At 41.1% G+C, this 23,654-nt stretch overlaps 2 protein-coding genes and 1 pseudogene across 5 annotated transcripts in view; 1 reads left to right on the plus strand and 2 right to left on the minus strand.

Moving 5' to 3' along the window:
- The window catches only part of NAALAD2 (N-acetylated alpha-linked acidic dipeptidase 2), a 115,041-nt gene extending 102,521 nt beyond the window's left edge, over window positions 1-12,520 (minus strand). For 2 of the 3 annotated variants that reach the window (XM_082409891.1, XM_082409890.1), the window contains exons 1-2: window positions 7,450-12,520; window positions 5,805-5,907 (exon numbers count right to left, since the gene is read on the minus strand). In XM_082409891.1, the coding sequence (XP_082266017.1) occupies window positions 5,805-5,838 (34 nt within the window). In that variant the 5' untranslated portion in view covers window positions 5,839-5,907; window positions 7,450-12,520. The remainder of the gene's footprint in view (window positions 1-5,804; window positions 5,908-7,449) is intronic. The other variant, XM_082409894.1, reaches the window with a different exon arrangement.
- Window positions 1-23,654, plus strand: part of LOC309636688 (mitochondrial import receptor subunit TOM6 homolog pseudogene) — a 115,408-nt pseudogene that overhangs the window by 70,901 nt on the left and 20,853 nt on the right. The window lies entirely within an intron of this gene.
- On the minus strand, window positions 5,919-23,600 carry LOC309636429 (uncharacterized protein). Its single transcript, XM_082409590.1, has 4 exons — window positions 23,073-23,600; window positions 9,053-9,384; window positions 7,533-7,618; window positions 5,919-7,172 (listed from the first exon to the last, which is right to left on the minus strand). Exons 1-4 carry the CDS (start codon window positions 23,583-23,585, stop codon window positions 6,955-6,957), a joined length of 1,149 nt encoding a protein of 382 aa, XP_082265716.1. The 5' UTR covers window positions 23,586-23,600; the 3' UTR covers window positions 5,919-6,954.

Raw genomic sequence — 23,654 nt, forward strand, 5'->3', positions numbered from 1 at the left:
CGTAGTTCCCTGACCAGGGATTGAACCCACGCCCCCTACGGTGAAAGCGTGGATTCTTAACCACTGGACCGCTGGGAAAGTCCAAGAGCTTTCCTAATTCCTTTGAGCACTTCTTAGCCCTGGTAACACCTAAGCACTGCCCTATGCAGGAAGGAACTTAAGTCTCCCAACATCACGTATTGAAGAACCTATCGTTTCCCCACTGTGTGTTCTTTGTCTTGTCAAAGATTAGTTGAATGTATATGCACAGGTTAATTTCCTGGCTCTCAATCCTGTTCTATTGGTCTATGTATTTTTTTATGCCAGTACCATATCACTTTGATTACTGTAGCTTTGGAATATAGTTTGAAACCAGGACATATGACATTCTTTAATGAGACTATACTTAGATTTACTTAGCCATTTCACCAGTAATGGAATTGAGATTGGCCAGAGTTTCTTTTTTATTATTATTTTGGTGATTATATATTACGTTGTTAGGACCAATTTGTACCTGCCACATATAGCACTTGTTCTTGTCTAGATTATTCAATCAGGATTCTAAATATGTTCAACTTGAATTTCACTAGAGATTGATTTCCATTGATTCCAAGAGAATTGTACCAATTTTTACTCCCACAACATGAGATATTTTGGGTTCCTCTTGTCATCACCAGAGCTTAATATTTTTTAAAAAATATTATTTTGGGGGCTTCCTTGGTGGCGCAGTGGTTGAGAGTCTGCCTGCTAATGCGGGAGACACGGGTTTGAACCCTGGTCTGGGAGGATACCACATGCCGCGGAGCAGCTGGGCCCGTGAGCCACAGTTACTGAGCCTGCGCGTCTGGAGCCTGTGCTCCGCAACAAGAGAGGCCGAGATGGTGAGAGGCCCGCGCACTGCGATGAGGAGTGGTCCCCGCTTGCCGCAACTGGAGAGGGCCCTCGCACAGAAACGAGGACCCAACACAGCCATAAATAAATAAATAAATAAAAGACCGTGAATTTCTAAAAAAAAAAAAAAAAGAATACCATACTGCTGAAAATTTAAAAAAAAATTATTTTAATGTTATTAAAATAAAATATTAATAATATTTTAAATGTTATTTTAAAAAATATCTGAAGGTAGTGATTGTGATTTTAATTTTTATTTCTCTGATATCCAATGAGTTTGAGGATCTTTTTATGTATATCTGCCTTTCTTTCCTGTGAACTTATTGCTTTGTCCTTCTGTGCTTGGGGTAATGGACTTATATTGGTCTTATAGATTTTCAGGTCTCTTGATATATTCTGGTCACTTATCCTTTGCTAGTTTTATGGATTACAGTGTTTTTCCCAGCATTTCTCTTCCATTAAGATGACTTTTGATAACAGAAATGCTTAATGTTTGTAGTTAATTGATCATTTTTCTTATTCAATTTGTGGTTTTTGTTTCTTTATTAGGAAATCCCTGTGTAAAAAAGGGTCAAAAAGGTTTTCTTTTAATATTCACTCCTTTTAAACTGATGAATTTGTCTTTCCCATTGGACTCAATCCACATGAAATTGATTTTCGTGGATGGCATTAGGTAAATACCACAGCAGATTTATTGAGAAGTCTATTTTACACCTACATGCAATGCATGCCTATTCAGGCATAAATCAGACATTCATACATCAGGTGAGTTTGAGGCTTTGTCTTTGGTTCCTGTGGTCATTTTCTCCATCTTTGTGCCAATGGGCCATGGCTTAATTGTTACAGCATCCTGAGATCATAACATCTGCTACTAACATCTCAGACTATATACTTGATATTTTGACCCAGGAAAGGACACTGCTCTAATATTGCTGATATCCATGTCTAGTGTAAAATTTATATGTATACCGTAATCACTTAGAATCCTCTCATTTTAGGACTGTATTCCCAGAAATTTAAATAATCCAATAAAGCATATATGATTACAAAGTCTTTTCTGACTGATCCTCTAGAAAGTAAATTGAACTCACTAATGTTTTACCTACTTACATCTAGAGTATTTTTTGGCTATTGTTCGTTTCCTGTATTTTCTAAACTAAAGAAAGGAAGTTTTCTTCTTTTTATAGTAAGCAAATGACTCAAAAAATATAACTGTGTATATCTTCCATGAAAATAATCTATTTTCCAAAATGTTTCACTAATTTTCTGAATCCCCAACATTCCATTTAAAATCTTAAGCTCTCTCATTAAACTTTTTTCATTAAGAAGTACATAAACAGGGCTTTCCTGGTGGCACAGTGGTTGAGAATCTGCCTGCCAATGCAGGGGACACGGGTTCGAGCCCTGGTCTGGGAAGATCCCACATGCCGTGGAGCAACTAGGCCCATGAGCCACAATTACTGAGCCTGCGCGTCTGGAGCCTGTGCTCCGCAACAAGAGAGGCCGCGATAGTGAGAGGCCCGCGCACCGCGATGAAGAGTGGCCCCCGCTTGCCACAACTAGAGAAAGCCCTCGCACAGAAATGAAGACCCAACACAGCCATAAATAAAAATAAATTAAAAAAAAAAAGAATGTTCAGCTTTAAAAAAAAAAAAAGTACATAAACAACCCTTTTGGACCATTTAGTGTATAATACTGTGTAGGGAAGACTAGCCCCCTTGGCTGATGGGAGTTCTTCTGGGATTAACAGGAGGGACGTGGGAAGCCTGGACTCTGCTTTCAGGAGTATGTGTGTGCCTGCTGGCTCCCCCAGCAGGGCAGAAATGGCAGATTGAAAACTGCCCCAGCATGTGCCCAGCCTGAGCCTAGTGAACACTCCAGCCCCATGAAGCATACTTCACATCGCAGCTCTGCACTGGACCAAGGGCTGCCAGGGCCCGGGGAAGAGCTGGCTGTAGAATGCAGAGGCTTCTTGGACTGGGGAGGCATCTGAGCGGGGTGGGAGAGGCATTGCTGAAGTTTACTCAGCAGCACATCAGGAGCAGTCCCGATCTCTGACAGAGGCCAGACTGCCATAGCCCACTGCTGCGATACATGCGGAAAGCTCGCGTGAGCCTGACGGCTCCACAGCAGGGCGGGGGGTGGCAGAGGCTGGGGACAGTGATCGACTGTCAGGGACAAGAAGACTCAGACCAGAAGGTGTCTCTGAGCAGAGCCAGGTCAGCCTGGTGCTTGCACAGGTGGCGCATCAGTCTAATGAATTATAATCTCAAAGAACTGAGTGACAAAAATTTGGTTTTCCTATGGCTCTTTTCTTTCCTGGCTTTACTCCGGGACCAAAGAAAGTCCCCAGTCTCTGAACTGCACAGCAGGAGCTCACAGAAAAACTCCAAGAGACCCTCTCTTTCCCGTCAGAGGATCAGCAAAGAGGCCCCTGAAAACAGAAAAGTGTGGAGGTGGGGAGTCTCATTTTTTTCTTGTTTTCTCTCCCACCCCTGACCCAAGACCAGGCTCAGTCATGAAGCTGCGCTGTGTAGCAACAGCAAAATGGCAGAGTGGTGCCAGTGGCATGGGCACCAATGGCCCTGGGAGAGCCCTTCCTTCAGGCCAGAGTAATTGGGAGAAGGGATGTCTGTTACTTGAAGAGTGTGAGTGGAACCTCCTTTAATTTCTCTGTTGTCTTGCCTCTTTGTGCCAGAGAAGTCATGGTTGCACAGCCTGGGAGTGTGGAAGTGGGGTTAACTCTGGAAGAAATCTTGACTTTCAAAGCTTGCTTTTAGACTCTGTTAGTGGGAAGAGCGAAGTCTTTAATCTGGGCTTGATTTCCCCATTAGTGGGGCAATCCCCTTCCACGTCCTCTCCCCTACATCCCACGTAGTTCAAGGATTTCCCATTGTGGATGAGGAAACAGCAACTACTCCCAGCCCTGTGTGAGATGCAGGCATTGTTCTACTGGTTCTCTTTGGGGCCCTCTTTTCTTGACCTGCAATACTTCCTCACAAACATTAATTGACCGGCATTCAGCTGTAGACTCCACCTTTGGGGCCCTCTAGAGATGTCTGTCTCTGTCTGTCTCTGTCTCTCTGTGCAGCTTTACCTGCAACCAGGCTTCAGTCCTGGGAACTCCAACCACCTTGACCTCCCTGAACTCACATCTACACTCAGGGTCCCCCCACCCTGTGTTGTGGCCTAGAAATCTTCAGGCAGTAAGGTGGGTCAATCACTGGGTTTCCCTCATTTGTTTCCTCTTTCTCAGGGTTCACTGTCCTGTGCTGCCTATATAACACATTGAAATCATCTCATCATACCACATATAGTCAGAATTTTAAGTACAAAATAACATTCTTACAAATTATTCCAATAAAATGTTATTCCAAAAATAACATTCCTACAAATCTGATTGTATGTCTTTTCTGAATAATTTTCAAGAAAGTAAATTAAATTCATTAGTTTTATACCTAACTACATATGGAATTTTTAAAAAATTGTCTGCTTCCTGTATTTCCCCAGATCAAAAAAAAAAAAAGTGTAGTTTAAGTAGTCAGCAAGTCAAGAAATATGACTATGTGTATTGTCCATGAAAATAATCTGTTATTCAAATTTATTTTTGGAATCCTCAACATTCTCTTCAAGAACTTAATCTTTGGGCTTCCCTGGTGGTGCAGTGGTTGGGAATCCGCCTGCTAACACACGGGACATGGGTTCGAGCCCTGGTCTAGGAGGATCCCACTATGCCCCAGAGCAACTAAGCCCGTGCGCCACAACTACTGAAGCCCGTGCGCCTAGAGCCTGTGCTCCGCAACGAGAAGCCACCGCAATGAGAAGCCCATGCACTGCAGCGAAGAGTAGCCCCCGCTCACCGCAACTAGAGAAAGCCCCCGCACAGCAACGAAGACCCAACGCAGCCAAAAATAAATAAATAAAATAAATTAAAAAAAAAAAACTTAATCTTCACCTTTATGCTTTTTTCATTAAAGTATAGTTAATCAATGCTAATGAATCAATTTGTGTCTAGTGATACTTTAGATCTGAGAAGTAAGAAATTTCCTAAGTCCTTCTCTGTAAATCAGCCTAATTCAGTGTTTCTCAAACGTTAGAAGTCATCAGAATTACTTGGAATGACCTGATTTCAGGTCTCACTCACATGACTTTTGATTCAGGAGGTCTTGGGTGTAAGCCAAGAATTTGAATTTCTAACGAGGTTCAGGTGATGATGATACTGTTTGAATTGGAACCAAACTTTGAGAACCACTGGCCGAAGTAATTTTTTTATTCCATTTTATCTTCAACATTTCCTATTCTTCTGATTCATTTTATGTCTTTTTCAGTAGCTTATAACATTTCTTTTAATGACGATTCTCACTTATTAATCAGAAATATTTGGTATCATAAGTGTTTCAAAACTACGTTCCTTTCAGAAATGTAATTTGGAAGGAGACTGTATATTATGTAAACTGTAGGAAAGATTATTGAGTAGCACACCCTAATCAAAACCCTACTGCCAATAAGACAATCATCTCATCTCATTTATTAATTTATTCACTCATCAAATATTTTAGTGCCCAGACACTGGGCATTATCTGTCTTTATCTGCAGATAAAGAGATTATCTGCTGGGAATATGGCACTGAACACTTCCTTTACCTCTTGCAATTTACACTATTATGTAAGAAAAGACCAGAGTTTATATAAAGAAAGACCTATTCTGGTCCTGAGGGTCAGTGGAGATGTGCCTGTAAAATAGATTTTTTTTCTTTCTGAGGGTGAATTAGTGAGTAGGATATACTAGAACAAGAGTAGGGAGAAGGTTTCCAACTAATATGGGGACTGTACGTAACCAAGTCTGTCCACGATGTGCAACCCTGTGTTTCTTGCCAGACTGCCATCCAGCCCTGCTCATCAATTAAACACCACCTCCGTCCCTCCCACGCTTACCTTGAACGTGCACATTCACTGCGTAAAGCCCCATCCCGTTATAGGCAGGACATTCAAGTTGTAAAACCAACGAAGAGAGTCCTGCAAGTGAGGTGCTCAGAATCTGGAGAAAGAAGCAGACAGCAGCATTGGTGACAAAGCACTTCAGTCTGCAGGAATGCCTGGGCCGGGGTTGGGTAGGAAGGCCTCATAAGAAAGTTGAGGCTTGAGCCTGGGTGAAGAAGGGTCACTTCACTGAGAACAGGGAGGAAATGTGAGACAAAACCCAGCCTGGTCCCCAAGGCATGAACTGTGCGAAGCAGGACCTTTCATTGCTCTTCAATCAATCAATCAATCAATCAATCAATCGTGGCTTCAAAAATATGTATAGGTAACATCTCTTAAGAATTGGGGACTGGGGCTTCCCTGGTGGTGCAGTGGTTGAGAATCCGCCTGCCAGTGCAGGGGACACGGGTTCGAGCCCTGGTCCGGGAAGATCCCACATGCTGCGGAGCAACTAAGACCGTGTGCCACAACAACTGAGCCTGCGCTCTAGAGCCCGCGAGCCACAACTACTGAAGCCCATGCGCCTAGAGCCCGTGCTCTGCAACAAGAGAAGCCACCGCAATAAGAACCCTGCGCACCGCGATGAAGAGTAGCCCCCGCTCCCTGCAACTAGAGAAAAGCCCGCACCCAGCAACAAAGACCCAACGCAGCCAAAAATAAGTAAATAAATAAATTTATATTAAAAAAAAAAAAGAATTGAGGACTGAATGAAGTGTCTGAGAGTGTGTCTTTGGTAATAAAGCTGAATTTAAAAAAAAGACCATTAAGTTGGAATCATACACACCACACATATTTTTGTAACTACATCAAGCTCACAAAACAGGTGAGCAACCACAGCGTATATTCTAGATAATGGGCCATGAGAGATGACTTTATTTTTAAAAAGATGGAACCAACAAAATTTATCTCACGGTATCTTCATATTAAATAGCAATAAAAGGAGGTTAAAGTAGAAAAAGCTTAAACGACAATAAAGAATTATTGATTTACTTCGACTGGGAAGGAGTTCTTAGATAGGAAGTTGCTGGGTATAGTCAGGTTCCTGATTTATCCCTCATTACATGTGGCCAGTGTTTAACAAAGGGCTGACAGGAAAACTGAAGGATCAAGCTGGGCACCTCCATATGAAGGAAATTTTAGCAGTATTAAAAAACCTCACCTTTCCACTGTGATTATCAAGGAACACACAAACCCAACCCAGTATATAGGTTTCTCTATATATTGCCAACACTGGGGAAGTGGTCAAGAGACAGTCATGATTATCTTTCTTCTCACATAAAAGAAGAAATATGTCAGTGTACCATTCTTTCTTACCCAGGAACCCTTACAGAAGCCTAGAGTCCCAAGAGTCACCCACATCCGGCTCCCAGTAATGGTTGCCAGAGGTCAAGTAATCCCCACTACATCAGTGATGCTTTTTTTTTTTTTTTTTACTTTTGAGTAAATTTCAAACTTTTAGAAGATTATTTTTGAAAAGCCAGGTAAAGATGGAAAACATTCACATTTCCAAGTACTTTCCCTTTAAAACAATAATAAATAAACATGAGTTTGCATTAGTAATAACCAAATGAGCATCAAAGTTAGTAAGGTAGACACTTACGAATATTCAAAATGTTTGGTAGGTTTCTCTAAGGTGACTTGCTCTGTGAAGGTGTGGTGGGAGGAAATGTGCTGCTTTCAGACCGTCAGGGAAGCTTTCACGTTGCCGTGTCAGTAGTAACTGGCCCACTTCTGACTCAGGCCAAGTTCTGCGCTGGTTGGTTTTCACTCTGTTCTCCACAACCGGCACGGAAACAGGAAAGTTTAACAGTTCATTTCTTTGGCACAATCCACACGCCGTCACAGTGGAGGTTTTGTCTCTTCAAGTCTTGTTTGGTGACCCCCCCCCCATTCGAGTCATTATTATTCTAATCAACCAACCAAAGACACCAGTTCCCCGCTCTCTAATTTCCACTAAAGGCCTTTGACATGATTTCTGACCCACCTTGCTAGGTTCTAACATTCTCAGCATGTGTGATTTCACTAGGAACTTCAAACGCTGAAAGGCATTGAAACATTTCACTAAAATTTGCTTTTCCATCACACTGTGACTGGGAAACTGCATTTTCTTTTATTTATTTATTTAATTTATTATTTATTTTTGGCTGCGTTGGGTCTTCGCTGCTGGGCGCAGGCTTCCTCTAGTTGCGGCGAGCGGGAGCTACTCTTCGTTGTGGTGCGCGGGCTTCTCACTGTGGTGGCTTCTCGTTGCAGAGCACAGGCTCTAGGTGCGAGGGCTTCAGTAGTTGTAGCACGTGGGCTCAGTAGTTGTGGCTCACGGGCTCTAGAGCTCAGGCTCAGTAGTTGTGGCACACGGGCTTAGTTGCTCTGTGGCATGTGGGATCTTCCCGGACCAGGGATCGAACCAGTGTCCCCTGCACTGGTAGGCAGATTCCCAACCACTGCACCACCAGGGAAGCCCTGGAACGTGCATTTTCAGATGCAGAAGACTGATTGACAACTGTAAAACAAACAGACGCAGAAGGCACATGAGAGGCAGTGCAACACGACCAAAGCAGGATATTCCTTGTTTTTGATAAAGCAACCCTTTAGAATAGGAACTTTCTGGAGACACTGTGAAATGAATTTTCCTTGTAAAATTATCATCCATCTTCCACACGTTTGGTGAATATGTGCAATCTATCTACGATCCCCAGATGTGACGGCTCCATCAGAAAAAAATAAAAAATAAAAAACGGTACCAGTTGCCATTCCTGGGCCTTGTCCAAGGGCAGCGAGTGGAAGAGTCTATTTTATTCTCTTCTCCCCTCATTAAATAATAACAGCGGCAGAGAAGGAGAGCATTTGGATTTGAACAAATGGCATCCAATACCTAACAAGCGAAGCAACTCTTTCAAGCGTTAGATCCTAAGTGTCTGATGGTCCCAAGGATCAGGAGGGCTTATTTGTCTTAAGACGGTTGGCAGCAGGATCCCCTGTAGTCACCAGCCCAACGCTTACGAGCATGCGTCATTATCCAGTCCGCAACTGGGGGGTTCTCTCGGCCGGGTTCTTCATCACCACCTGGTGGAAGCTGTTATCCACATAGGACACCATCTGCACCCGCGGCCCGGGCCAGGGTGTCTCTGCGCCCTCGGCGGCCGCCTCCGCCCTGCGCGCTCCGCCCGCTCGCCCCCCGCCTGCCTCGGCCCAATCAGCCAAACCTCGGCGGCGGCGGGTCGGCGGGGCGAGGGTTGCGCGGCGCCCGGCGGCCGGGAGCTCCTGCTTCCTCCGCTAACTTCGCGCCGCGCGGCCGGGAAGGCTCCTTCCAGACTCTGGCTCTACACGCCTCGCCGGCTGCTCTCGGGGACGGCGGCTGCGGTTCCTCCCGGCCCCAGCGGGCCGGAGTTATTTTTAGAGTTTGGTGAGGAGGTAGGCTGGGGGGTGGGGGGGCACCAGCCTCCCGCTCCTCCGCGCGCAGGACCGCCGCCTCCTCCCCGGGGCTCGCGCCACCGCCCGGGGTCCCCGGGAAGCACTCGGGCACCGCTGCCGCCGTCTGAGGACCGGCTCAGGTCCGGGCGCCGCGAAGTCGGGTCGCCTAGGCCACCATTCCCGCCGCGCCGAGGCTACGTCTACTGCGCTCGGGGAAGCCCTCCAACTGCTGCTGCCTCCCCTCGGGCCGCGCCGCCGCCGCCCCCAAGCGGCGCGCGCAGAGCGGCCAAAGCACCGCCCCGCTGCGCCTTCGGCCCGCTGGCTCTCGGCAACTTTGTTCCCGGGCTGCGGGCGCTGGAGGGAAGGGGCCGCGGGCAGCCGGGTCCGGACTCCCGGCGGCGGGCGTCGCGCACAGCCCCCCGGAGAGTGTTTGGGAAGCGGCGACTCCCCTCCTCTTCCCCGCCTCTTTCTCCTCCTGCGCCTGTGTGCCGCCCCGCCGCTCCTCGGGGAGCACATCAGTGATATTTTTGATGTTTCACATACATTAAAATATTTAGGTCCTTATAGCACACGGAACCATACCGAATATTTTGTAATAACCTATAGGGGAAAAGAATATGAAAAATAATATATATATATAATATCTATATGGCTGAATCACTTTGCTGTACACCTGAAACTAACAAACACTGACATTGTAAATCACCTATACTTCAGTTAAAAAAAGAAAAAATAATTCTTTCACAATACAGTGGACCATACCAAAAAAAATTCAGATCCTTCAAAATTCAAAGATACATCTTGATGGTCATGTCTACACGTCAAACTTCTCACATTGTCAAACAGCTAGATATTGTGATTGCTTATTTCTTTACTGAAGGAAATCGTCTCTGTGGGAAAAAAGAATATTCCAGTCAAAATCAGTTTTTAAATTCCTATAAAGTTTTCCTAACCAAGAGTCATCCACCTCTCCAACAGTTTTCCTTCTGTATATAAGAAACTCAGTTTTGTTGTGTTGTTAGTTTCTTCCAAGTACCTTGGACATCTGGCGTTTCATTCAATTTATAGCTCCAGGCGGTGTGTCCTAACTGGTCTGAAAAATCAATCAGTAATAGTACCAGCCAGTGATTGACTTAACAAAGGGTAGTTAATTAAGCTTTTCTACTTTCATTATTTCATTTAAGTGTCACAACCATCCTATCAGGATTTCTTGTTCAAAATTACCCTGCTGGTAAATGTGGGAGCCAGAAATCACACTTTTGACCAAATTAAAATCCACAAGTCATAAGTCTCCAAGATGAGACAAAATGCAAGCAACATGTTCTCTAAGCAACTATGTTAATTGAGTCAACAAGCATTTTCTGGTGAATTTACAGTTCAAGGAACAATCTATCAGCTTGGGGATGTAATGGCTAATAAAACAACATCCTTATAAGAGATAATAAAAAATTTTTAAAAAACCACGGTTGTAAAAATGAAGAAATGTACACAATGCCACTTCGTCTGTCCCTCACCCGTGATCTAGAAAATGCCTTTATTGCAACTCACTGATTAAAATGCATGAAAATGTGCATATACAGGACACAGTCACAAACTAAATATTCTCCTTTGACATCCTTTATCTCAAACAGAAATCACCATTAAAAATCAATTTCTGAATATATGAGTTAATAGGATTAATCTTTGTAAAAGTGGGTCAGATTTCAGTCTTCTTATATGAGTATAGTAAGTTTTTAAATTTGCCCTCCTATTTTTATTATTGACATCCCTGTATTTAAAAACAAAAAGTTAAGGAGAAGGGATTATTCTAAGTTCTTTGGAACTATTATCAAGAAGTCCTTCCCATTGTGAAATGATGTAACTCTCATGTAATGATAATCAACACCAGAAAACAAATCATGCTTTTAAACTTTTATTTTGTAAAAAACATTTATTTGATCTGAATTTCTATACCACATGAATGGTCACTCTAATTTCTGATACACAGAAAACTGATACACAGTTACAAATGTCACTTTTCTGTAGACACATTCATTATTGCTTTTTCAAAGTCAGAGGTTTCTGAAGAGTCATTTACCAACACTCAAAAACAGTTTTTTTCTCAGATAATTTACTGCATTATCTACTTATCTTTTGCCAAATATTCTCTAACATACACACATGTTACCACTTGTAATACATTTATATGAGTAGAACAAGATGCTCCTAACCCATTTTTAGGATCTACACTAAGTAAACAATTACACGATACCTGGAAACTACTTTCTGAGTCCTTATAATCTATATAAACAACCAAGGAATTCATAGATAATAGACCTAAAATTAATCATCAAATTATTCCAAAACTATATAGCAAGACAAGATGGCAAAATAATTTAATTCATAAAAATGGTTGAAAGAATGTGGTAATTTTTAAAATTCGACAAATGAGAGCATTACATAGAAACTACCTCAGTTTGCTGATAAATTAAGATTATTATATTATTGTTTGTTTTGGGAAAGTAGCGTGGACTCCTCTTATGTAAACTGTGTATTTACCTAAGGAATATATATATGTAGTCTTATCAATGCCTGCTGTGAAAGTAATAATGTGAAGTCAGCTCAAGATCAAGGCTTCCAAGTTTGGTAATGGAAGCTTTCAGAAGTCACTGTAGTCGGTGAGCTCCAAACACAATCACTCTGTTCTGAAGAAGAATGAATTTGGCTCCTTAAATCTCCTTATATTGAGTCCTTCAAGACCACACCCACTTCTTTCAAGTGAGTGCATTTCAGAGGTCTTTGGACAGGTGCTAATATGGGTAATTAGATCCCTTAAAATCAGAGGGAAAGATCTATTTAACACCCTGGCTAATCTTCATAAACACATCTCCACAAACATCATCTCATCAAGAGACACAGATTTTACAACAAACCCACCCATGAATGCCACCTGTATAGCTAAATTTCTAGACATCAAGGACTTTTACAACTTACAAAAAAGCTAGAGGGCTTCCCTGGTGGCGCAGTGGTTGAGAATCTGCCTGCCAATACGGGGGACACGGGTTCGAGCCCTGGTCCGGGAAGATCCCACATGCCGCGGAGCAGCTAGGCCCGTGAGCCACAACTACTGAGCCTGCGCGTCTGGAGCCTGTGCTCTGCAACAAGAGAGGCCGCGATAGTGAGAGGCCCGCGCACCGCGATGAAGAGTGGCCCCCGCTCGCTGCAACTAGAGAAAGCCCTCACACAGAAAAGAAGACCCAACACAGTTATAAATAAATAAATAATTAATTTTAAAAAAAAAGCTAGAAAACATTATTTCATCAGTTAGTGACTTTAGAAAACCTGTTTGAAAACTCGGAAATGTTTTACCTGAGGTTTGTTTATATTCTGTATTGGAGGATGCGCTCTATTGATTGATTTATTCTTGTGTTTCAGTGTAAGACTTTAATGTAACAGCATTTTTGGCCACCAGAATAGAGATTTCTCCTACTCCTCACACTCCATATCAAGCCCCCCAAGGCCTCCCAGCGAGAGCAGAACTGGAGATTCTCTGCCTGGCGCTCCTTATGCCGGCTAAGGGGGAACAGTAGAGAAAGGATGACATGCCCCAGTTCAGCGACCCTCTGGGCCAAGGGAAGGGAAGAGGAGTTGCCTCATGTATGGAATTTATATCTACTTATGTTTCAGTCCAATTAGTTCTCTGTCTATGGAAGGAGTTATTTGCCACCTTGAGCAAACCTCCATCCTAGTTACCACTGGTTCTACATATTCTTCGTGCAGTCACGGAAAACCAAACTGTGGATTCTGAAGAATCAGCTCAGAGCTTGGCACAGCGTTCTTAGAGCACTGCCTTGGCTATGCAGAAACCCTTGGGTCCAACAACAGTCTGAGCTGGATGAGAGACAGAGCAAGGCTCCGAGGAGCTGAAAGAAGTGCCGGGAGGAGAGAGGGAGGGAGGGAGCCCCATCTTCCAGGATGTCCCACTTCGTGCATAGGCATGCTTCCCCTATGAGGTCACCATTCCTCTGCTTCCTCTGAGGTCTGGGAGTTTCCCTGGGTTTAGCTATTAAGGGATAGGGCAGGAGGTGCCTTTTGGTTCTGGGGCCATAGGGCAGGGCCTCAGCAGGAGGAGACCCAGCTGAGCAGGTAACTATTCATGGGGCAGAGTGTGGACAAAATGGGTTGTAACCTTTTGGAAGCTGCAAGTCTCCCCGTTCTCCTGACCCTCCAACATCACTGCATGCAGTCAGTAAAATGGGGAAGGTGTGGACTATGGGACTTCTGAAGGAAGGGAAGTGAGAGCCTAGTAGTTGTGAGGTTGCGGGCAGAGCACTTTTTCTGTCAAGGTCGCTGAACAGAACATTTTCTCCTCTTTTTTTTTAATACGTTTATTTATTTATTTGTTTGTTTGTTTGTTTGTTTGGCTGCGCCGGGTCTTAGTTGCAGCATGTGGGATCTAGTTCCCTGACCAGGGGTCGAACCTGGGGCCCCTGCATTGGGAGCGTGGAGTCTTAGCCACTGGACCACCAAGGAAGTCCTCCCCTCTTAAATTCAGAAAAAAAAAGCAGTGATGGGTGGAAGAGCTTCCTGTGTCCTGGGCAGTAGAGCATTTCTCTGGTCTTCTCCAGATATACCCAGTCCAATCCTACAGGTAGAGGAGTCAGCACATTTTTTTACCTCCTGGAATTTCTCCTATCAGGAACTCCCAAATTCCCCACCTGAACCGGGGGCTGCTGAGCTTTTTCTCCCTGGATTGCTTTTCCCCTAGGTGAACCATGTCAGCACCATGACAAGGTCCAACAACTATAAATATCAACCAGCCTTCCATGTCTCTATGAAGTTAAATATTTGCCAAAGTGGGAGGATAAAAAAATTTATTAGCAGTTTGCTAGCTATAGTTAGACATTTTAAATATTTGACATGTGGTATGTGGACCTCAATTTGTACTCTTGCTCTGACCTCATAAATATTTTTATTTTTATTTTTTAAATATTTTGTATTTTAAAAAATCTTGGTAAAGTATGACAGTCAGAGTAACCAGCTGGGGGTGCCCTGTACAAGTCGTCAAGTGAAGCTTTCCTTTGACACCCACCTCTTCCCATTCTAGTGCCCGCTTCCCATCCAACTTCTTTGAAAATTGCTTTTGTCCTCTGTAACTACTGATGAAATAAAATTTATATTTTAAGGCAGGACAAGAGAAATTAAACATAAATTTCCCTTTCAGTGTCTGTTTAGGCGTCCTCTCTCCATAATGTGCAGTGTGCATCTGCATTACACATTAACCAGAGCTTCTGATGCTTCTTACTCACCTCGTCATAATTTTAAGTGTGATTGTTTAAGATTAGAGTGTAGTGAATTCATAATTTTCAGGAAGTGAAGATCTAAAATTTTGCATATGGTGGTAATAGGATGTGTTCCTAGTACATCTGAACTTATCACTTGATGTGGTTCAGTGCAGGCTACCCCAAAATGTGCCCCTTTGACATATTGGTTATACTTAAGAGACAACCAAGAAGGACACTCTGAACCTTCATTGTCCCCCTGAAAGCAAGAAATAAATCTCCCATACGAAAGGTATCCTCCTGTTAACAGAATGTAGAGAGATATTCTAATCACCAAAGATAGGAAACTGAAAGCTAAGAAGGCTGCATAAACAAACTTTGTTATTTTACTAATTTAATACCCTAAGACCAAACTTCTTTGTTTTGTCAATTTTTCACAAATGTATTGTTTCTTTGTCTAAAAGGTATAAAAGCTGCCTACTTGGGTCACTTCTCTGAGTCTCATTTTTCTATGAGCTCCCATACATACGAATTAAATTTGTTTTTCTCCAGTTGATCTGCCATATGTCAATTTAATTATTAGAGCAGCCAAAGAACCTAGAAGAGAAGAAAGAAAAATGTTTCCTCCCCCCACACCCATTAACAAGATATGTGATGAATTAACTATGACTTGCGTCTGCTATGCTATGAAGTAATTCCCGGGGCATATAAAGGCTGATCATCACTGAGGTAGAGCAAAGGGAAGAAAAACACAAATGGTAAGTGCTGATGTCTGATCATTCAAATCTTCCACCTTGAGGTGAGTAGGGGATGTGTGAAGAATTTTAAACCACTGATTCTCAAACTTGCCGGAGCGTTGGAATCATCTAAGGAGTTTTGGAAAACGGCGATGCCTGTGTCCCATCAGAGAAGTTCTGATGTAATGTTCCGGGGCATAGCCTAAAACTGGGGAGTTTTAGAAACTCCCCAGGTGATTCTAACGTGCAGTCAAGTTTGAGAACCGTTGTCCAGATTTAAACCTAAAATGTACCTCCGTTTCTATATGTACATTCACCATTCCACAGTTTTTAAAATTAGATTACTCAGAACTTGATATATTGATAGATAATATGTTATTGATTAAACAGAGTTCCATATATACATATATATGGCATGGTCTGGCACAATGTTTTCTTTGATTATACATCTAATTTCACCTGGCACACATATGCATTATTCTTTCTTGAGTTGAAAATGTGGCCTCGTCCTGACTGTGTTGCCAGATTGGCATTGACAGTAGTGTGTCTATTAAAGCTCTCTAACTTTCGTGTACTGGGATCCTGACTCATTAAAATCAATAATTTTCAGGACTCTCAGAGAGAGGGCTAGGTAGCATTGGTGTTTAAATCTTAAATCCTACCACCTGAGAAGCCGATTTTGTTGTCTGAAAGTAGGATACTGGTCACTGTAAACTTTGCTAAATATCTAATTTAACCTTAATTTTTAAAGTGTATTTATGTTGAAATGTGCTGAATAAGAATGAGAATTCTATCAGAATATAAGACCACTGCTTCTAGGTTTCATCCCATTCCTGCTATGTCCCCTTACTGAATTAAGTAATTTAGTTGACCTCCATTGTCTATTGAAGGCCAAGTATCTGACAAGGATGCCATATGCTTCTCTCCATTTCTCTCATCAAATTGGTGGATGCTTAGATGCTTGGATACTACTAGACTGAAAATACTAAGAAGGTAAGGACAGTATTTTTTTAATTACTATATTCCCACTATCTTACACATGCTTAAAACATAGAATACTATAAAAATGTGGTGAATGAATGAATAAATAAATGAAAGAGTGAATATAAACAATATTTTTCTGGCATTAACAAAGTTTTCCAAAATATAGGTAACATAATAAGACTGAAAATAATAAATCATAATGTCAATAAAATGTAAGAAATAAACTGATTTCCAGATTCATAGGCCAAGGAAATTCTATTATTTTGAGATTTGAAATGACTATACTGTAATTTTATTCTATAGGTTGGATTTTGAGACTTCCTCAGGATGGCAAATATATATTAGTGGAAGATAAATATTCCTAGTGATGGGAAACAGAAAACAAGACTTAGTATGAGACAGTCAGGATTTATTTTTATTTATTTATTTTTATTTTTAAAATTTTTATAGGAGTATAGTTGATTTACAATGTTGTGTTAGTTTCAGGTGTACAGCAAAGTGACTCAGTTATGCATATACATATATCCACTCTTTTTTAGATTCTTTTCCCATATAGGCCATTACAGAGTATTGAGTAAATTTCCCGTGCTGCACAGTAGGCCCTTATTAGTTATCTCCGTTATATATAGTAGTGTTTATATGTCAATCCCAGTCTCCCAATTTATCCCTTCCCCACACTTACCCCCTGGCAACCATAAGTTTGTTTTCTACATCTGTAACTCTCTTTCTGTTTTGTAGATAGGTTCATTTGTACCCTTTTCTTAGATTCCACATATAAGCGGTATCATATGATATTTGTCTTTCATGAGACAGGATTTAAATAGGCATATATATAAAATCACTTAGCATTAGGTGATATAAACATCATGCACTGACAAAAACAAAACAGATTTGCATATGAAAGAGTAATACACATGATTGAGAATTCACATTTCTAGAAATAGAATGATACATATACCCTGTAAGAAAGAAGAAAAAGAAACTGAATAAAGAAGGAAACAAAGAAAAGAAAGAAACCAAGACACCAAGAAAGAAAAACAAAGAAAATACCTTGGTATATGGTCATGGGATAAATGATGACTGAAATGTGAAAAAATTGCATAAACTGTAATGTGCTAAATTCCATGAAACTGGGAGTTCACTTCTGTCAGATATTCAGGGCAAGTGAAAATCTCTCAAATGAGTTAGGGGACAGGCTGATTTGCTCTAACAAAGACTGTGACTCAGAGGCTGTTTTTCTTTTTTCTTTCTTTTTTTTGGGGGGCTGCCCTGAGTGGCATGCGGGATCTTAGTTCCCTGACCAAGGATGGAACACTGAAGTGGAAGAGGACCGCCAGGGAAGTCCCCAGAGGGTGTTTTTCTTTCACGTGTCCGTTCATATATAGCAGATAATCAAGAGGAAGATTGATATCTTCAATAACTGGCTTTTTTCTAAGTGCGCAGGAAAGAGCTTATTGATGCCATCTCTTATCCATCCTGAGAAAATAACCTGAGCAAGGGGATCTAAGTGTAAGGAAATAATGTACTGTGTTCCAAAGCAGTTGTGTTTCCACCCTATTGGGTCAAGATTAGGCATATGACACACCAACCTTCAAGATTTATCTGGAAGTGCTGGATGCACATTAAAAGCTTTTGTTTGTTTTGGTTTGGTTTAGAAGAAAAAAATTCAATGACAGGAACAGCAGAAGAAATATACATGAGGTTATGTTCAGTGAAAATAAACTGATCTTCAACAAGAATGATGTCATAGTGTTCTGGGTTAGAACCAGGAATGAGTACTCAAGAAGAGTAAACTCTGCTTTTCACCATTGTCAAGATGTCAAGTGTTTACCTTTTCAGCATCTGGCTCCTAAGGGTCATGGACAAGGAATATCTACTTATCTTTGAATCTCTTAAATGGAAGACTAAGTCAGAATTGATTCTCCAAATTTGGAAATACTTATCAGAAATGTGCCCTTATTCTGTCCATCTATATTACCTAGCTTTCATAGAACACGTTCTCCCTACTCTTCTCCCCTGTTTCACGTAGCCCTTCATTAACTAACAAGTTTCTTTATCAGCTTCTTATGACAAACTGCATCTCTCCAGGTGATCTCAGATTGTATAATTTTACTTTATTTGCCTTCAACTCATCACTTCTTTCCATTTCCACCTAAAATTCCTGAGTGCTTTCTGTTGACACTAAAATTTCAGTGAGCAACAGTCATTACACCTTGAATTTCATAAGCTTAATTTTGCCCCTTTTCAAAGAAAGTTTTATAGCTAATATTCTCTTATTTAGTTTGCATTTAGTTGTACATACTGGCAGAATTAGCTACTATGGGCCTTTGGACTTGTCTTTGATTGGAAGGTGAGGAAAATGTGTACTGGATACATTTTCTTAGCTATAATATCAAGAATTTCTTATTCTAAAGCCGTTTCTACATCTTTCAGTTTTGATGACCTTTATTAGAATTAGTGTCATCTGGGTCATATTTACAATTGAGTAATGAAATCAAGGTGAGACCACTGGGAACATTGCCAGTTAAACCCATTATGTGAGTCTTCTCATCCCCAGAAGAGGTTATTTATTTATTTAGCTGGTCACTTTTTTTTTTCTTTTTTTGTGTCAGAGATTTTTCAAAAGAAGATTCTTTAAAAAAAAAAAAAAAAAGATTCTTCAGAAAAGATTATCGATGGAAATAAAAAAACTGATACAGAAAATTCAGCATATGTGTAGTTTAAAAAAGGAGATAAGCATGTAAAACAGAATGTATAACGTGAGAAGAGAACATGGCCCATGATAAATTCCTGGGAAAGCTATAATTTTAAAGAAACATTAAGGAAAATGAGAGGAATTATGGCAAATAAAAATGGCAAAATAAAGGAAATAAATGGTACTTTGAAAGCATAAACTGAGTGCTTACCATGTGAGCTCGATTTTACCAGCACCATATAGTTGACCTTTATCACTGTAGCTAAAGATACTAAGAATTAGTGGAGATGACTGCCCACGTTCTCCTCCTGTCAGCTTTCCTTTGATTCCTTGCTAGTGACTAAGGATTCAAGATTATGTTAAATATAGTTATTGTTATTAGATAATGAAAAATGCAGAAAATATGATTTTCGTCCCCAGCTCAACTCCTGATGTGTGATTTTGGTCGAATTTCCTCATATCTCTTTGATATTTTATTACATTTTTAATAGAATATTTTTTAAACATTTTATCTCTTAATTTTCTATCTTTTTTATAGGATTTAATTTCTGTTCACCTAAAACATTTGTCTTTTAGACCATGAAAACTTTCAAACTTTGGGGGACTCTGAATTGTACAAGCATGCCACTGTTTTAAAGGGAAGGGCTTAATTTTATTGTTGTCTTACTAGAGAAAATCATACGGAAATACCTTTTTTGAAAAGATAGGAAGAAAATCTACAAAAAACTGGAAGAAGAGAGACTTGTTGCTATGTGGAAAGGAGATTAGTAGCAATTGTTTCCTTCAATCCCATTTTAGGAAAGGCATCATTCACTTGTGTTACTTTATCTCCAGCCACAAGGAATTCTTCCTATGTGAGTTCCTCCCCTCACCTATGGTTCATTTCCAAGATACCTGGGAAACATCCACAACTAACCTGCAATAACATAATCCTTTTAAGTAGAAAAATCACATTTACTGAAAGGAAGCAGCCTGTAAAAATCAAAAAAGGATGATGAAGAAAAATTTTTCTGATTTGTAGAGCCTTGTGCTTGCAAGATCAACACAGTTTCTAGAGAGTTCGAGTCCAGGGAAGCTTCTTATACGGAGTGAAGGAACCATTGCCTCAGTAAATGTTCAGACTAATCTGACATCATTTCTCAACAATTGTGTAGTAACATTGTTCTTCATCAACCAGGTAAAAACATACCATAGAGTCTATCATTCCCCTCAACATCCTATCCTTGAACACAAATCTGTAATTCTGTATATATCAAAAAGTGTGTCTTTTTTAGGAAATGTGTGGCTGGACTGTATAACTATTTTCTTTTTTTGTATCTCTCTTCCATATTATTATTTATTTGCTTATGTGTTTATATTCTTATAAACAAGTTTTCCACTATCTTCTGTGTTACTGCCTTACATGCTCTAGATTTTATATACAACTTTAGGAATCAGTGAGCATATCTATATAAACTATTTTATGGATCCTATTGTCAATGAAAATTCAATTAACAATCAAGGTAAGGAAAAAAAAAGAGCACTTCACTCAAGCCAAACTGAGGAGTATAACCCAGGAGACAGACCCTCAGAAGCTCTGAGAACTATTCCACCTGTTAGAAATGGAAGGAAACTAACACACCATTGTAAAGCAATTATACTCCAATAAGATGTTAACAAATAAATAAATAAAAATAAAGAGAACCTATGGAAAAGAAAAAAACAAAGAAATGGAACAGTCACATACATTTTCAGGACAAAGGGATCATATATCAAAAGGACATTTTGATATTTTATATAAAGTTCACCAAAGATATATAGTCCAGGTAAACACATACAAAGTTAGCAGCAAGTCGTTATGATCCCTTACAGAGTTGAGAAAGAATGCTCTTCTTCAAGAAGTTACATTGCTAACATTAGAAGAAAGGGAAAAAAGAGATCTTTATGCTCGAGTGGGCACCACATCTTTGAGGAGGTCTAGTTAGTGTGGAATGCAGATACACACTGCACATTAGGGAGGGAGAGAGGAGGCCCAAACAAACACAGGAAGAGAATTTTATGTTTAAATTTTCTTGTCATATCTAAAAATACAAATATTATTTCATCATTATCAATGTCTCATCTACTTTTTTCCATCAACTAGTGCAGTGGTTTCAAATGGGGGTGATTTTTTCTTCCAGAGGGCAATTGTTGATATGTGGAAAAATTTTTGGTTCACATTTAACTTCACAATCGGAAGTTACCATTGATATTTCATGGGTAGAGGCCATGGATTCTGCTAAACATCCTACAAGGCAGCCCTACAAGAAAGAAAAAACCAGTCCCAACTGTCAATTGTTCTGACGTTGAAAAAGCCCTGAACTAGAAAATCTTCATATAGATTAATAGTAAGACTTCTAATTAGCCAGTAACAGGAGAGAACAGGCAGGAATAAATGGAAAGCTAAGAATGAAAATAAAATGTTGTCGGTCTAAGATTTATATGGGATTCCTGGAAATCACTCTAGATGATTAGATTTATATCTACTAGCAAACAATATTTTGACTTGGAATTTTGTCACTGTGATTTGAGACTTTCTGCCTTTCAATCTGTAAACATATTTTCAATACTGTGAATAATACATCTGAATACATTCTTTGATTATTTTGTTGCTTATTTATTAACATTTGTTTTAGGTACTGAGGAGTAGCCATGAACAAAACAGACATCATTCCTACCCTTATGAAGGCTATAGTCAGGGAGCAAGGAATTGAATAAATGCTACAGGAATTGTAGTTAAAATTTGGGTCAGTGTATGAAAGAGGAAAAAAGGGAGTATATTAAAGGAATATAAAATGAAGTATAAACTTAGGCTAGTGTAAGGGAGTGGCATTTGAAGACAGACTTGAAGGGTAAATAAGGTGGGGTGGGTGGAGATCCTGAGGTGGGAAAGAGGTCAGGTACAGGACCTAGAGGAAGACTAGGAGGACCGTAACAGATCACCACATTTCCCTATTCTTCCTCACTATCGATCAGTTTTAGAAGATTCCACACTGCAGAACCACACACCATCAGGGAATCATATATCTAGGGAAAGGAACAGGATTTTATTGAGCATGGCTAATTTTCAGGTAGTTTGGCATCTTGCATCAGAATTTCGATGTAGTGCTGCTTGCTGCCTACTAATTCCAATGTACTGTATCTTCCTTCTTTGTCCAGAGTTAGGAAATCTGTATCCAATGGAAAAGCCTTTTGCACTTGTAGATGTTAGAGCCAAAGACTCTTTCTCAAAATGAAGGCTTTATAGGGGCTTCCCTGGTGGCGCAGTGGTTGAGAATCTGCCTGCCAATGCAGGGGACACGGGTTCGAGCCCTGGTCTGGGAAGATCCCACATGCCACGGAGCTACTAGGCCCGTGAGCCACAACTGCTGAGCCTGCGCGTCTGGAGCCTGTGCTCCGCAACGGGAGAGGCCGCGATAGTGAGAGGCCCGCGCACCGCGATGAAGAGTGGCCCCCGCTTGCCGCAACTGGAGAAAGCCCTCGCACAGAAACGAAGACCCAACACAGCCAAAAAATAAATAAATAAATAAATAAAATTTAAAAAAAATGAAGGCTTTATAGAGCCTTGAGCATAATAATGTATCACCCAAATAATTTCAATTAACTTTATCTCCCAGCCATTGGATACAAGTTCCATAAAGGCAGGTATGCTGCAGCATTTTCTTCACAGCTTTGTCATTGCTAACTAGGTCTGTACCTGGCACTCAGTAAAGAGAGGGTTTAATCATCATTATGATCATAATATCCTTTTTAAAAAAATATTTATTTAATTTACTTATTTCGTTGTGACAGGTCTTAGTTGTGGCTCGCTGGCTCCTTAGTTCTAGCACGTGGACTCTTAGCATGAATGTGGGATCGAGTTCCCTGACCAGGGATCGAACCTGGGCCCCCTTCGTTGGGAGCATGGAGTCTTAACCACTGTGCCACCAGGGAAGTCCTGACTATAATATCCTTTTTTAAAAAAAATATTTGTTTACTTTACTTATTTCGTTGTGACAGGTCTTAGTTGCGGTTCGCTGGCTCCTTAGTTGTGGCATGCGCACTCTTAGTTGGGGCATGCATGTGGGATCTAGTTCCCTGACCAGGGATCGAACCTGGGCCCCCTTCATTGGGAGCATGGAGTCTTAACCACTGTGCCACCAGGGAAGTCCTGACTGTAATATCCTTTTACTCTCTTAGCTGCACCGTCCTCCAGCTCTCCAAGCGCTCTCACACTCACCCAGTATTCCTCGGCAGCCTCTTCAGTGGAACGGTGCCTGTGAGCCCTGTGCTCCTGACTTTGAGAGCAGACCAAACAGAGCAAGCTCTTGTGGGCTTCACAGAAGATCTTCTTTGTCTCCTCATGGGTCCCACACATATGTTCCTCAGAGTTCAGGAATTGCCCGAGATTTGCTTTTCTGGCAATGGACACCAGATTCTTCAGAAGAAAATTGGTTTTGAGGTTTGTCTGCTCTGATCGTTGCCTGCACACTGGGCAACTGGCAGGGTCTTCGGCTTGCTCCCAGAAAAGACAGAGACAGCACCTACAGAAGCTGTGTCCACAGCCTATGGTGACTGGGTCTAGAAGGTAATTCAGGCACACGAGGCAGGTGAGCTCTTTCTGGAAGGCTTCTGGGATGTTTGAATCCATTTTTCTGAGGGAAGGAAATCAGGAGTTTATTTCTCTACCCCAAAGACAAAAAAGGCCCAAGGACCAAGA

This window comes from Balaenoptera physalus (assembly GCF_965194825.1).
Source record: "Balaenoptera physalus genome assembly, chromosome: 10".
In the NCBI taxonomy this organism is placed as follows: domain Eukaryota; kingdom Metazoa; phylum Chordata; class Mammalia; order Artiodactyla; family Balaenopteridae; genus Balaenoptera; species Balaenoptera physalus.